The sequence below is a fragment of the Macrobrachium rosenbergii genome, chromosome 42 (genome assembly GCF_040412425.1).
Source record: "Macrobrachium rosenbergii isolate ZJJX-2024 chromosome 42, ASM4041242v1, whole genome shotgun sequence".
Classification (NCBI taxonomy): Eukaryota; Metazoa; Arthropoda; class Malacostraca; order Decapoda; family Palaemonidae; genus Macrobrachium; species Macrobrachium rosenbergii.
In genome coordinates this window covers 23,310,269-23,323,121 of record NC_089782.1, presented here as the reverse complement: position 1 = coordinate 23,323,121, position 12,853 = coordinate 23,310,269, and the positions used below count along the sequence as shown (strand labels likewise).

Genomic DNA, 12,853 nt, shown 5'->3' with positions numbered 1-12,853 from the left:
CGTGCGAGTTTAAAATGGCAACGGAGCATTGGTTGCGCTCTGTAATTTTCATTAATTCTCACTCTGCAGCGTTGCATGATGAATGCAAAAGCGTGAATACGTAAATAACCGTTCTGTTTGCTAACTTTGACTGGTAATTCATGCGTAGCGTAAGCGCTAGGAAATCGCGTACCGTAGTTTCGTTTAACGAAAGTAAATATCTAATGAGAAGTTTGGTCTGACGTTTTTGAGTGACTCTTAACTCTGTTTTAATTGACCGTCGTTAGCCTCACGTGTTAATCGCCTGTTTGTAAGGAAAACGCGATCCATATTCTCTTCAATCCGTTGGTGGGGAGGTTATATCTTTCCTTCTTGCGTGTGTGTGTGTGTGTGTGTGTGTGTGTGTGTGTGTGGTCTTGGGAACGTGAGTTCTGAAAAGCTGGGTTTAGAGGGAAACCCTGATTAATGCGAGCTATTGACAGTGGCTCACTTTTGCTAAACACAAATTTCATTAATTAATGATAATACGCCTTATCAGCTTAATTCCCCAGCCTGGGTCGCTGTTTTTCATGAACTTTTTCCAACGGCTTATTTCAAAATTTCTAAATTTCTTTTCGCGGATGTTTTACGGATGGATGCCCTCCCTGGCTCCAACCCTCCCTATTTAACAGGGGTTAAATAGGGAAATGATAATAATAGTTTTAAAATATTATAATATTATGATATTAAAATGATAATTTGTACTCGGTGTTACACAACCGACAATTTTTCAGTTCCACCTTTTGTATTTGGATCATACAGAGAACCCAGTTCACTTGACAATATGCATTCGGATTTCGGAGAGAAGAGAGAGAGAGAGAGAGAGAGAGAGAGAGAGAGAGAGAAAGTTGAATTTTTGTGGAAGAATGAACACTAACATTCGTAAGGTTCTCATTTGATTCATATTGGAAACCTGATAGTATTCAGTCGTGATTATTTTCCCGCGTATTTTGCCATTTCAGAACCTACCCCTTTATATAAAACGTTTTCGGAAGCAAAAGCTGCACCAGGCAAATACCAGTTAAATATTTTTTCAAATACGCATTCTTGCTTCCACAGTTCTACGCCCAAACCCAAGAGGGTAAAAGTGACTTCATTTCTACGCACTCCTTCACGTCGTTGGTGGCAGCGCGGCGCCTGCGCATTGAATTCGACTCGTCTGTCAAGTGGCCCGGAGAGGACAACAAATGCTTCCGATTCGAAATCCTAGGATGTCCTCAGAGTAAGATCTCTTCCTCTCCCATATTTTATTTTTTCGGTATTTGTTTTGAATAGCGTACATCATTGTTGTTCGTATTGTTTAATTGCCATTATATGTTTGTAGAAAATGTTTCGTGGAAGTGATAAAGTTCCCCTCCTCCTTTCCAGACGTGACGCCGATAACGGGGCTGGTCGTCGAAGCCTTACCTGCCGGGTGGGTGGTAGCTACCTGGGAAGAGCCAGTGGTTCAAAGTCCTGGTGGCAAGGACCTCGCTCTAGGATCTACGTCTTATCTGGTAAATAATGCATCCTCCTGAGGTTTGTTGTTCTCTGGTATTGAGAATCGTATTTTTATTTTTATAGTTGCCGGGACAATTAATGTCAGTTTGTTGAAGAGGGTGATGGCTTCCAGCCTTTCTCGCTTGGTTGCAGCTGTCCGTCGACTTTTAATTCTGCAGGAGTGTTGATAATTCATTTAATTTCTTATTTATTCAAATATTGTGGCAATACTAACTTGTATGTAGCTTTGGTAGATAATTTTTCCTAGTTCATTCATTGTGTAATCCTACTTTTAGGCTGATACAATTAAATATCTGTTTTTCCAAAATAAAAATAAAAAATTTTAGATACCTGGTCCTATCAGCTTGTATTTTCTGAAATCTACCTAAAGTATCCTTTGTATCCTTTGAAGTACCTCCTTTGCATTCTGTCTGTCTTCTTTAAACGTAAGGTCTCTCTTCTCTTGACTTAGCAACCACTGCGAGCTCAGTTTTCTGAGCAACTATTACGGGCTCAGTTTTTCGTTTTTATTAACGCATATCTTTTGTGTTTTACGTGTTCAGCCCATCATTCTTCCTGAGTGTATGATTCCAGTTTTTTTTTTCTGTTTGGTATCTTTTCCTTTTATTTTATCTTTTATTCAGTTTGGCCTGGGATTTTCCATTCTTGTTTCTTTTCGCCTATTATCCAAAAGATGTATCTATGCATTTTTTAACCTCCATCTTTTTACTGTTGTGTTATGTGTTATTATTGTGTGTGTAAGGTAGTAATAGTAATAAAGTAGTAGTAGTAGTGTAGCAACAACAGCAACAGTAGTAGTAGTAGTAGTAATGTAGTAGTAGTAGTAATATTAAATATTTGCAACGTCACCCTTACCGATTCCTAATGTAAGATTGAATATAGGTCGTCGATTAGTGTCTTACCTATGCAGTGGCGTCTCCTGAATTATTTTATGTTCGTGTCTGAGCTCGTTCATTTTCTTCTCATCTTTCACTTCCTTTCATTTCCTAAGGTCCATCTTTACAGAGTAATAAGTTACCATCGATCTAGCGGTCAATTCTTTCTTATGATGTTTGGAGTTTCTGCTATTTTTTTTTTCTTTTCTTGGTCGTCATTTCGAGGCGTGGCCTTTTATTTACTCACAAGTGGCTTCTGTTTTCTTGGATAGGCGATTTTGTCTTACTTTTGTCAGTTTTTAAAGCAGAGGACGCTGCGACTGGCAACCAATGCCCTCATCTAGCGCAGGTGTGACGGATATAAGCAAAAAGGTGAAAGGATGAAACTATAGGCCTGCCACTTGATGACAGTTGTCGCAATAGTCGCTTCTCCACTTTTATATACGAGAACGAATGGTGTGTGCGATCTATACCAGGACGATTTTTGCCCAAATCAAAGTGGTGAATTGGAAGAGAAGGGAGTGCCATAACTAGCAAGGAGATAGACTTGCTTTGTGAAGCTGTGAAAATAAAGCATAGAGAGAATGAGTAAATAATTATCTCAGGCTTGCTTTGGCAGAAGCTGTGAAAATAAGCATAGAGGAATGAGTAAATAATTATCTCAGGCTTGCTTTTGTGAAAGCTGTGAGAAATAAGCATAGAGAATGATAAATAATTATCTCTGACAGCTTTGTGAAGCTGCTGAAAAATAAAACATGAGAAGAATGAGTAAATAATTATCTCTGGGCCTTTGTGAAAACTGTGAAAATAAAGCATAAAGTGAGAGTAAATCTCTCCAGGCTTGCTGTGAAAGCTGTGAAAATAAAGCATAAGAGAATGAGTAAATAATTATCTCAGGCTTTTGTGAAAGCTGTGAAAATAAAGCATAGAGAGAGAATGAGTAAATAATTATCTCGGGTTTGCTTTGTGAGACTGTGAAAATAAAGCATAAAGAGAATGGTAAATAATTATCTCAGGCTTTGCTTTGTGAAGCTGTGAAAATAAAAGCATAAAGAGAATAGTAAATAATTATCTTGGGCTTCCTTTGTGAAGCTGTGAAAATAAACATAGAGAGAATGAGTAAATAATTATCTCAGGCACTTTGTGAACTGTGAAAAAAACAGAGAATGAGTAAATAATTATCTCAGGTTTGGCTGTGAAAGCTGTGAAAATAAAGCATAGAGAAAATGGTAAAATAATTATCTCAGCCTTGCTGGCAAGCTGTGAAAATAAAAGCATAGAGAGGAATGAGTAAATAATTATCTCGGGCTTTGTGAAAGTTGTGAAAAAAACAGAAAGAATGAGTAAATAATTATCTCAAGTTTGCTTTGTGAAAGCTGTGAGAATAAAGCATAGAGAAAATGGTAAATAATTATCTCAGCCTTGCTTTGTGAAAAACTGTGAAAATAAAGCACAAAGAGAATGAGTAAAATTATCTCCAGGCTTACTTTGTGAAAGCTGTGAAAAAAAACAGAGAGAAAGAGTAAATAATTATCTCAGGTTTGCTTTGTGAAAGCTGTGAAAATAAAAGCCGAGAGAAAATGAGTAAATAATTATCTCAGCCTTGCTTTGTGAAAGCTGTGAAAATAAAAGCATAGAAGAAATGATAAATAATTATCTCAGGCTTGCTTTTGTGAAAGCTTTGAAAAACAGAAAGAGTAAATAATTATCAGGTTTGCTTTGTGAAAGCTATTGAAAATAAAGCAAAGAAAATGAGTAAATAATTATCAAAACCTTTGTGAAAATGTGAAAATAAAAGCACATAGAGGAATGAGTGAAATAATTATCTCAGAGGCTTGCTTTTAGACAGCTGTGAAAAATAAAAACAAAGAGAAAATGAAATATCTCTCAGGTTTGCTTTGTGAGAAAACTGTAAAATAAAATCAAGAAAATGAAATAATTATCTCAGGCTTGCTTTGTGAAAGCTGTGAATAAAAGCATAGAGAGAGAATGAGTAAATAATTATCTCAGGCTTACTTTGTGAAAGCTGTGAAAATAAAAGCATAGAGAGAGAATGAGTAAATAATTATCTCAGGCTTGCTTTGTGAAAGCTGTGAAAATAAAAGCATAGAGAGAGAATGAGTAAATAATTATCTCAGGCTTGCTTTGTGAAAGCTGTGAAAATAAAAGCATAGAGAGAGAATGAGTAAATAATTATCTCAGGCTTACTTTGTGAAAGCTGTGAAAAAAACAGAGAGAGAAAGAGTAAATAATTATCTCAGGTTTGCTTTGTGAAAGCTGTGAAAATAAAAGCCGAGAGAAAATGAGTAAATAATTATCTCAGCCTTGCTTTGTGAAAGCTGTGAAAATAAAAGCATAGAGAGAGAATGAGTAAATAATTATCTTGGGCTTTGTGTAGAAAGCTGTGAAAAAACCTGAAGAGTAAATAAGGGTATCTCAGTGAAAACTGTGAAAATAAAAAGCATAGAGAAAATGAGTAAATAATTATCTCAGGCTTGTTTATGCTATGTGAAATAAAGCATATAGAAGATGTTATCTCAGGCTTGCTGGCTTTGTGAAAAAGCAGAGGTAAATAGATATCTCAGGCTTGCTTTGTGAAGCTGTGAAAATAAAGCATGAATAAGTAAATAATTATCTTGGCCTTGCTTTGTGAAAGCTGTGAAAATAAAGCAGAGGGAGAATTAAATAATTATCTCGAACTTATTGTGAAAGCTGTGAAAATAAGCATAGAGAGAATGAAGTAAATAAATATCCTCATTGCTTTGCTTTGTGACTCTGTGAAAATAAAAAAGAGAATGAGTAAATAATTATCTCAGGCTTGCTTTGTGAAAGCTGTGAAAATAAAAGCAGAGAGAGAATGATTAAATAATTATCCCTTTTTGGAAATCAAATAAGTGAGTCAAACGGTTTGATCAGCTTTTGTTTACATTCTAGGGAGCGGAACTCTCAACCTGCCTCCGTGTTTCCAAAAACATAACAGTGGCAGTTCATTCAAAAATTTTCTTTGCAACATTCAGGAACATATCAAGGGAAGTCCATTAATAAATTTTTAGCATTAGGAACAAGACAGGAAGCCATTAATAAGTTTCCCTTGCAATATTCGAGCTTGATGGGTGCAGGAATGTCCGTCTCTGTATTTCACCTTGGACGAAATTCATAAATTCTTGATGATAATGCCGACCCCTCCCTCGACTTTGATGTCGTGAACGCGATCAAAACGCGATAAAAACAAAACCCCCTTTATTTATGATACTCTTCTTTTTTCACTCTCGCCTTTATTCTGAACCCGTTCCAAACGTCTGATAATCAAGGATTATGAAGGCCATCAAATCATCATATATCATCATGGAGTGTAATAAGACGATAAAATATGTCCACAGAATGGTCTCATAGAAGCCTGTTGCTTTTTGTCCCCACGTTGTTACGATCGTCGTCAAAGTCTCGTGACCTAATGATTACGCTGCCCTTGTTTCTGCCGTCACAGGGTTTTTTTTTTTTTGCCAGTGTTGTTCTCTTTCAAAACGCAGTGTTCTATGTGATTGTCATTGTTAGCGAAGAGTTACTTTCTCTCTCTCTCTCTCTCTCTCTCTCTCTCTCTCTCTCTCTCTCTCTCTCTCTCTCTCTCCTCATATCCTTGTTTCTTGTGATCACAGGGCTTTTTACTGGGGCAGTGTTTTTCTCCTTTCAAAACGCAGTGTTCTATGCGATTGACATTATTAACAGAAAGGATTACTATCTGTCTCTCTCTCTCTCTCTCTCTCTCCTTCTATAATCATATATATATATATATATATATATATATATATATATATATATATATATATATTATATATATATATATTATATATTATATAATATATATATATATATATATATATATATATATATATATATATATATATATATACACCCACCACTTACAGTAACATTTTGTGAAATTTTTAAGATCATAAATTTCGGATCATGACAGATGAGTTATCAGTATTTTAACTCCTTATTTATTGACAGGTACGGTAATAATAGCAACGTGCGATAAAATAATATGAATAAAATTTCTTTGAAAAAATCATGTTGAGGAATTGGGGATTTATAAAAAAAACCTGTCTGTATCAGTTAAAAAAAGATTATTACTGAGCATAGTGGATATCATGACTTCGTTTCATAGTATGTCATAGTGTTCACAATTTTTTTTTTTACTCCGTTTGATTTTTTATTTTAGATTTTTTACTTCATTATATGTTTTCAACATTAACTGAACCACATCGCTATGCAAATCTCCCTTGCTTATCTCCAAGAGCACTGTCCCTATCTGAATCAAAGTGGACAGGACCGGCTTCCTATAGAGAGACTTCGATACGGACTGATGACCTGGAAAGTCAGAAAAGAGGTCACCACTACTACCTATTTTTTTATATATAGAAAGCTCAGGTCAACCGCGATAAGAAGCCCTGTGCAATAACACGAGACCCGATCTTTCCAGGCGGCCATTACGCGGAAAGGAGGTGGCGAGGAGAACCAGGTGCAGGAAATGAGGGTGAACGCCCGCAGGTTCACTGTTCCAAGTCCTCTGTGGGGGGCAACGTAAGTCTTCATATTGAACCGCATTTTGTGCTTTGTATGTATGTAAGTATGTCTGTATGTGTATGTATGTATATATATATATATATATATATATATATATATATATATATACATATACATATACATATATATATATATATAATATATATATATATATATATATATATATATATATATATATATATATATATATATATATATATATATATATATATATATATATATATATATATATATATATATATATATATATATATATATATATATATACTATAATACACACATATACACACATATATATATATATATTTTATGAACCACAGAAAAGCCCAAGCATATTCATATTTAGGGCTAACTCCATATATAAGTTTACGGTATATAAAGTTGGTATGTGGCATATATATAACTGTACATATATATATCTCATTTATATATATATATTATGTATATTTTCATTGGTGTAGAATGTGAAATAATTGTGTATGTATCAATACTAGGAGAATTATAAGCATGTGAATGGAAAAAATAAGTGAAAAGCTATCATATATATATCTTTGATCTGTCTCCAGTGGTTTTCTTGTTTGTTAGTATTTTCCTGATTTTTATTAATACTGATTTTTATACCAACTGGACTATCATACATATATTGAAGTGTATTTCCGTTGTATATTGTTATGTACGTGTAAGTTAATAAGCATTGTGTTGGCATAATAACTAACTAACATATAGCTTTTCCTTCTCTGAATAATCTCTATGAAATATGAAATGTTATGTATGACGGGTACAACTAGTCTGAAGTATGTTCAATCTCTCATGTGGAAACGATACCATTGATGCTGAACCCCTAACGAAAACTCATTCAGAAATGGGTTTTATCACGACTTCTTAAATACAAATTGTGGTCCGTAAAAATGATTACAGTAATAGTAATGAAAGTTTATAAAAACTAGAATTATTCTCCAGGAGAAATGTTGATTAGTTTACTAAAATTTCACTAACTAATGACCTTTGAGACCTGATGACTTTATGGGTTGGTATAAGAGAAAGATGCAACATTAGTAATTAATACTGTACCTTAGTCTCGTAATGTTCGACTGTCTCGAAAGCCCTATCATTTGTTTTATTTTGCGTTGAAAGATGGAATGTAAAATTATTTTATTCAAAACCAATTACAATCTCCTCATCTTTAGAGGGTTTATTTTCCGAAAGCTCATGCGGTATTAGATTTGCAACCAGATTTGCTGAACAAAAGCACCAATGTGCAGTGAATGTGCCTCGCTGTCGAGCTTCTCAGTTGCAATAATTGGTTAACAGCCTTTGTGGCTTCAGAAGTTCAAGGGATGCAATTATATAAATTCAACTGTATTTAATATTTTAGTTACATTTTTATTTATTTATCAGTTTGTTAATTTGTCTGTTTTCTATACAATATCCTCTTTCTGTATTTCCTAATACCTTCTGTATTCTTTCAGTCTGTCTCCAGTGGCCTTTTCTTGTTTCGTCTTCTGAATAATAATAAAGATTTTGACAAAGAAAAAATCTTTTCTGGAGGGCCCGTGTCACCCAGTGAAATAGTCCATTCAGCACTTATTCTAGGTAATTCCGTTAATCTAGTTACACCCCCAGATCCACTAGATGAGTCGTGTATTTCAAATTTCTATAGGTTTTATCCCAACGAGGTGCCGATACAGCCCATGCACTACTGACGAGGACTGCATACAAGGCAACACTCATTCCATGTTAGCACCCACCTATATGAAGTTTAACAAGGGAGGGAGTGTATTTCCAGAAATAATTTTCCTTTGTCAAAATGTTTTTCTGGATGAGGTCTTGTCGATAATATGAGAGAAATAAACTCATTATGTATTAAAGTTAAATGGAAACTTGAAAACTAGAGAATTCTACCCCTGAACATAAGTAAGGTCCTCTAAGTTCATGTAATAAAATAATGTAGTGGTCACCGTCTAAGATCATGAGCAAACAGCACCTGAATAGGCTTGTATCTTTGCCTAATAGCCGGACCCAATGACAGTGCCCCCTTTTTTAAAGGAGAGGACCACAAGCAAAATTGCCAAAAAGCCTCTGGACACAAAACAGACCTCTTTCCAAGGCTGACCACCGAAGCGAGGACCTTCAATTGTATAGAAAGTTAGGGTGAGGAATTCCACAACACTACCCCTGATGAAATTAATTCCACCAGACAAAACCAAACTGTTGGTTCCGACTGGTACAGGAAAACTAACACTAGAAGCTCTGATTAAAAATTTTTAGGACTGGAAAGATAAGAACGAGATCTAACTCAAGGCTGTCAATCTCTCAACACAGACCTTAGGGATGAAAGTTAAGGGCCTGTGAGTCTGGTTCCAACAAAACTTACTGCTCGACCAATGCAGCCGCATGATGCTATGTGAAGAGTGCTAGTTATAACTGCAGAACCATACTGCAGTGAGGATCCTATTTCAGGAAAACGAAATAACAGGACCAATATCAGTTTCCTCCTAAGCTTCAAAGACCACAAAGCCAGGACATCAGAGTGGGTTTAGACCAGACAACCATAGTTTGACTTCTTTGCAAACTGACCTAGCCAGGCCCAGGAAAAAGGTCACAAGTAATTCTCCGCCTAAGGATTTCCGACACCAGGGAGGAGCCCTGGATAAGAAATGAGTGACTTGCCAGTATGAATTACACTTTTGGTTATGGAGAAGAATGAACCATAACCTGTTAATTCGAGTCCCGATTTATGATAAGCCAAGAATCTTGGGGAAGAAGTTTCCAAGAACAGAAGACTGTCACCGCCCTCCAAAGCGTTGATATGGAACTGTGACCGACTAAGTACCATGTAACTTTTGGGCCAAAAAATATCCACACTTCCCGCCCAGAAATTGGCCGGTGGCGGAATACTGAGCCGGAGAAGCTGGAGAGGAACTGACTTCGGTAACCGACGGTTGTTGAGAGGCCACTAGTCAGCAGGAGGAATCAAGAACGCTGACTCCACCATACCCCAGTCATAAACTCCTTTTGACTTCAGAGAAGGAGAGCAAGTAAAAGCAAACTGGAGAAAACCCAGGACCTTTTCTTGGGCACACGAATGATGAAATGATAAGATTAATCTCTTTCCACTGGATTCATAACTTTTCCCTCCTGGATCAGGTGGGATTCCTTCCTAGTACTTAGATGTAATGTCAGGCAATTCCAAACAAGGAACTAGATATGCAGCTAGCATAGCCTCTAATACCAGGCTGTTGAACTACAGTATTGTTCAAACCCAGCCTCTGGATCCGTATTTGTTTGCTATTTTTGCGTTGCAACCAAGATGGAAAGGGAAGCATCGGAAAGGTCTATAGAAGTGGTTCTGGCTCCCAGGCTCATTGTGATTTGAACCCACAAGACTGTGTGGTAAGAGGAAAACAAGCGGGACACGCCGGAAAAATTTTCAGTGGAAAGAGGAACTTCCTACAATGAAAAAGCCTGACAGGCCATTTTTGGAGAGCTCTGGCCGGAGGTTGACTGAACCTGATTGGGGAACATCAGCTCCCCCATTTGAAGTTCAGTATTTGAAAAGTAATTTGCGCCTCCCACCCATATGAGGAAATACTCATCCCGTGAAGCGAATGCCTTCAGGAGAGGGTTGCATCACTGCTCCTGATAACCCTGGGTCAAAATGTCTAAAAGCACCAATCCGTGGGAGGCAGAACACGGGGGCGATAGGCAGTGTGTTGGCCAGACCCGCACATCGAGGTGGAAGCTGGGGTGAGAGCTCAGCTGTCTCAGAGGTCTGAGCAGGGGGCTCTTGAACTCACTTCTTGCGGACTTGGGACGTTGGACAGACCGTTTCTGGAACACCCGCCTCCTCTGGGTAACAATAGGATGTTGTGCACCTGGGAAAAGATTAATTCTTCAGGAACTGTTCAGATTCTTCAGCTCAAGCGGATCAATGCACCCTGTTTCACTTCCGAAAATTGACCTGATACAATTAGAAGATCGAGGGTTAGAAGTTTTAATATCTGTGATATCTGTCTCCCGGACAACGTTTTTCATTTATTTATCAGTTTGTTAATTTTCCGCCTGCCACTCCATTAGTTTTTCTAATAATGGATCTGCCATATCCTCGTTCTGACAGTCTGGTAAAACCTAAAAAGGCACAAAATTCTGAAATTACGTGTAACAAAAAAAACGTGCTAAAATGGAATGCTTCCTTGTATGCAAGTAGTGCATGGGCTTGTATCGGCACCTCTCTCGTTGGGACTTCTTTCTCTATAGGATAAGGTTCCCGTGTTTTGAACCCTTTTCCCAAGACTCCATCTGTGACTCGCTCTGAGAATTAGTAACTCAGCATTTCATTTAGTTCCTTATGAATAGGGTTCATCTCACGGGACCCCGATGAAATAATAATAATAATAATAATAATAATAATAATAATAATAATAATAATGATAATGATAATAATAATAATAATAATGATAATAATAATAATAATAATAATAATAATAATAATAATAATAATAATAATAATAATGATAATAATCTAAAACATGTAGAATATTCACAATATACAAATGGAAACAAGACAAGGGGTGGAATTCATTCAATTTAGAACACTCAAAAGAACCTTTTCTGGTTGCCCACTGCTGTCTTGTCGAGAAACACGTCCATCTTGCCAGAATGTGTCTGGTTTTCAGTTGTTGTATAATTTACATTTTTACTAATTTATCCACTAAATATTTATGTTTTTTTTTTTTTAGTTGTTTTCCGGAGGCCCCTGTGGTTACAGGCAGCCGTTGTTGGAGAGGAGAAAGTAGAGCTGACCTGGTCCTCTGCTTCGAGCGGTTGGATCACATCTGACGTCATTCTCAGAGTTGTTAATAACGACTTTGAGGAAATTGATACACTTAGCCTCTCGAACACGGTACAGTACTGATAATTTACCGCAGATCTTTTCCATCATGTTAAGATTTTCACTTTATATTCCTTGGCTTAGACATAATTTTGCCTGAACAGTTAAGACTCGTAACTTTTGTATTACGTTCTTTTAACTTTTCCCTTCTTTAATCGGAAGGTTTCCTTAAAAGAAAATGTTTAGATTGTCTTCAATACTGTTAATATTTCTTTGTGCGTTTGTTTTCAAAATTATTTTTATCACGGTTAACTGGAAATAAAATTTAACAATAACACAAGCGTGACTAATATTTTTAATGATCAAGCATTGGGTTGTGAGAATCTGTGAAGCTTTCGGGAATTAAGAATGTACCTCTCTTTCTGTGTCGTTAGCTTCATTCTTAACTGCTCTTCAGGAGGAGAAAGTGACAGTGACAGGCGTGACCGGGGGCAACAATTACAGCGTCACTTTTATACCAACTGCAGACTCTGTAGAACTGGCAATGTTTTCCTTCAACCTTTACATTCGTGAGTGCATTTCCATTTCCGTTTATTGTCTGTATTTCAACACAACTGACTATCGTTCAACTTTTCTCGACCATCAATATGTTAGTAATCACGAAATCTTTCCTTCAATTGGAAGAAATGAATGGACATATATCAAGAGATAAGAGGTCCTTTAAGGTATTCTTGCTTTCTTCCAGTGGCTTGGGATGGTGTGAGACTCTCGACGAAGGAAATTGGGTATGGAGCCTTCGTCACAGATGTCAGCCTGTCAGCTGCTATTCTGTGGGATGGGACTCTTAGGGTGACTTGGACACCTGCCCTTGTAATTGGCGTATCTTGGGAAGAGGAATCCTCTCCACCTGCTACAAGTTCTACAGGCTTTACAGGTTCTACAGGCTCTACAAGACCTACATTATCTGTAGGCTCTACAGGATGACTGTTTCTAAAGGCTCTACGGGTTCTACAGCATCTACTGGCTCTATAAGCTCTACAGGGGC

At 36.7% G+C, this 12,853-nt stretch overlaps 1 protein-coding gene across 1 annotated transcript in view; it reads left to right on the top strand.

Annotated features, from left to right (window-relative positions):
* LOC136827761 (uncharacterized) overlaps positions 1-12,853 on the top strand; it is a 135,927-nt gene that overhangs the window by 95,706 nt on the left and 27,368 nt on the right. Inside the window, 6 exon segments of the mRNA XM_067085223.1 lie at positions 1,078-1,240; positions 1,387-1,514; positions 6,874-6,974; positions 11,667-11,880; positions 12,266-12,377; positions 12,554-12,791. Of these exon segments, the coding sequence (XP_066941324.1) occupies positions 1,078-1,240; positions 1,387-1,514; positions 6,874-6,974; positions 11,667-11,880; positions 12,266-12,377; positions 12,554-12,791 (956 nt within the window).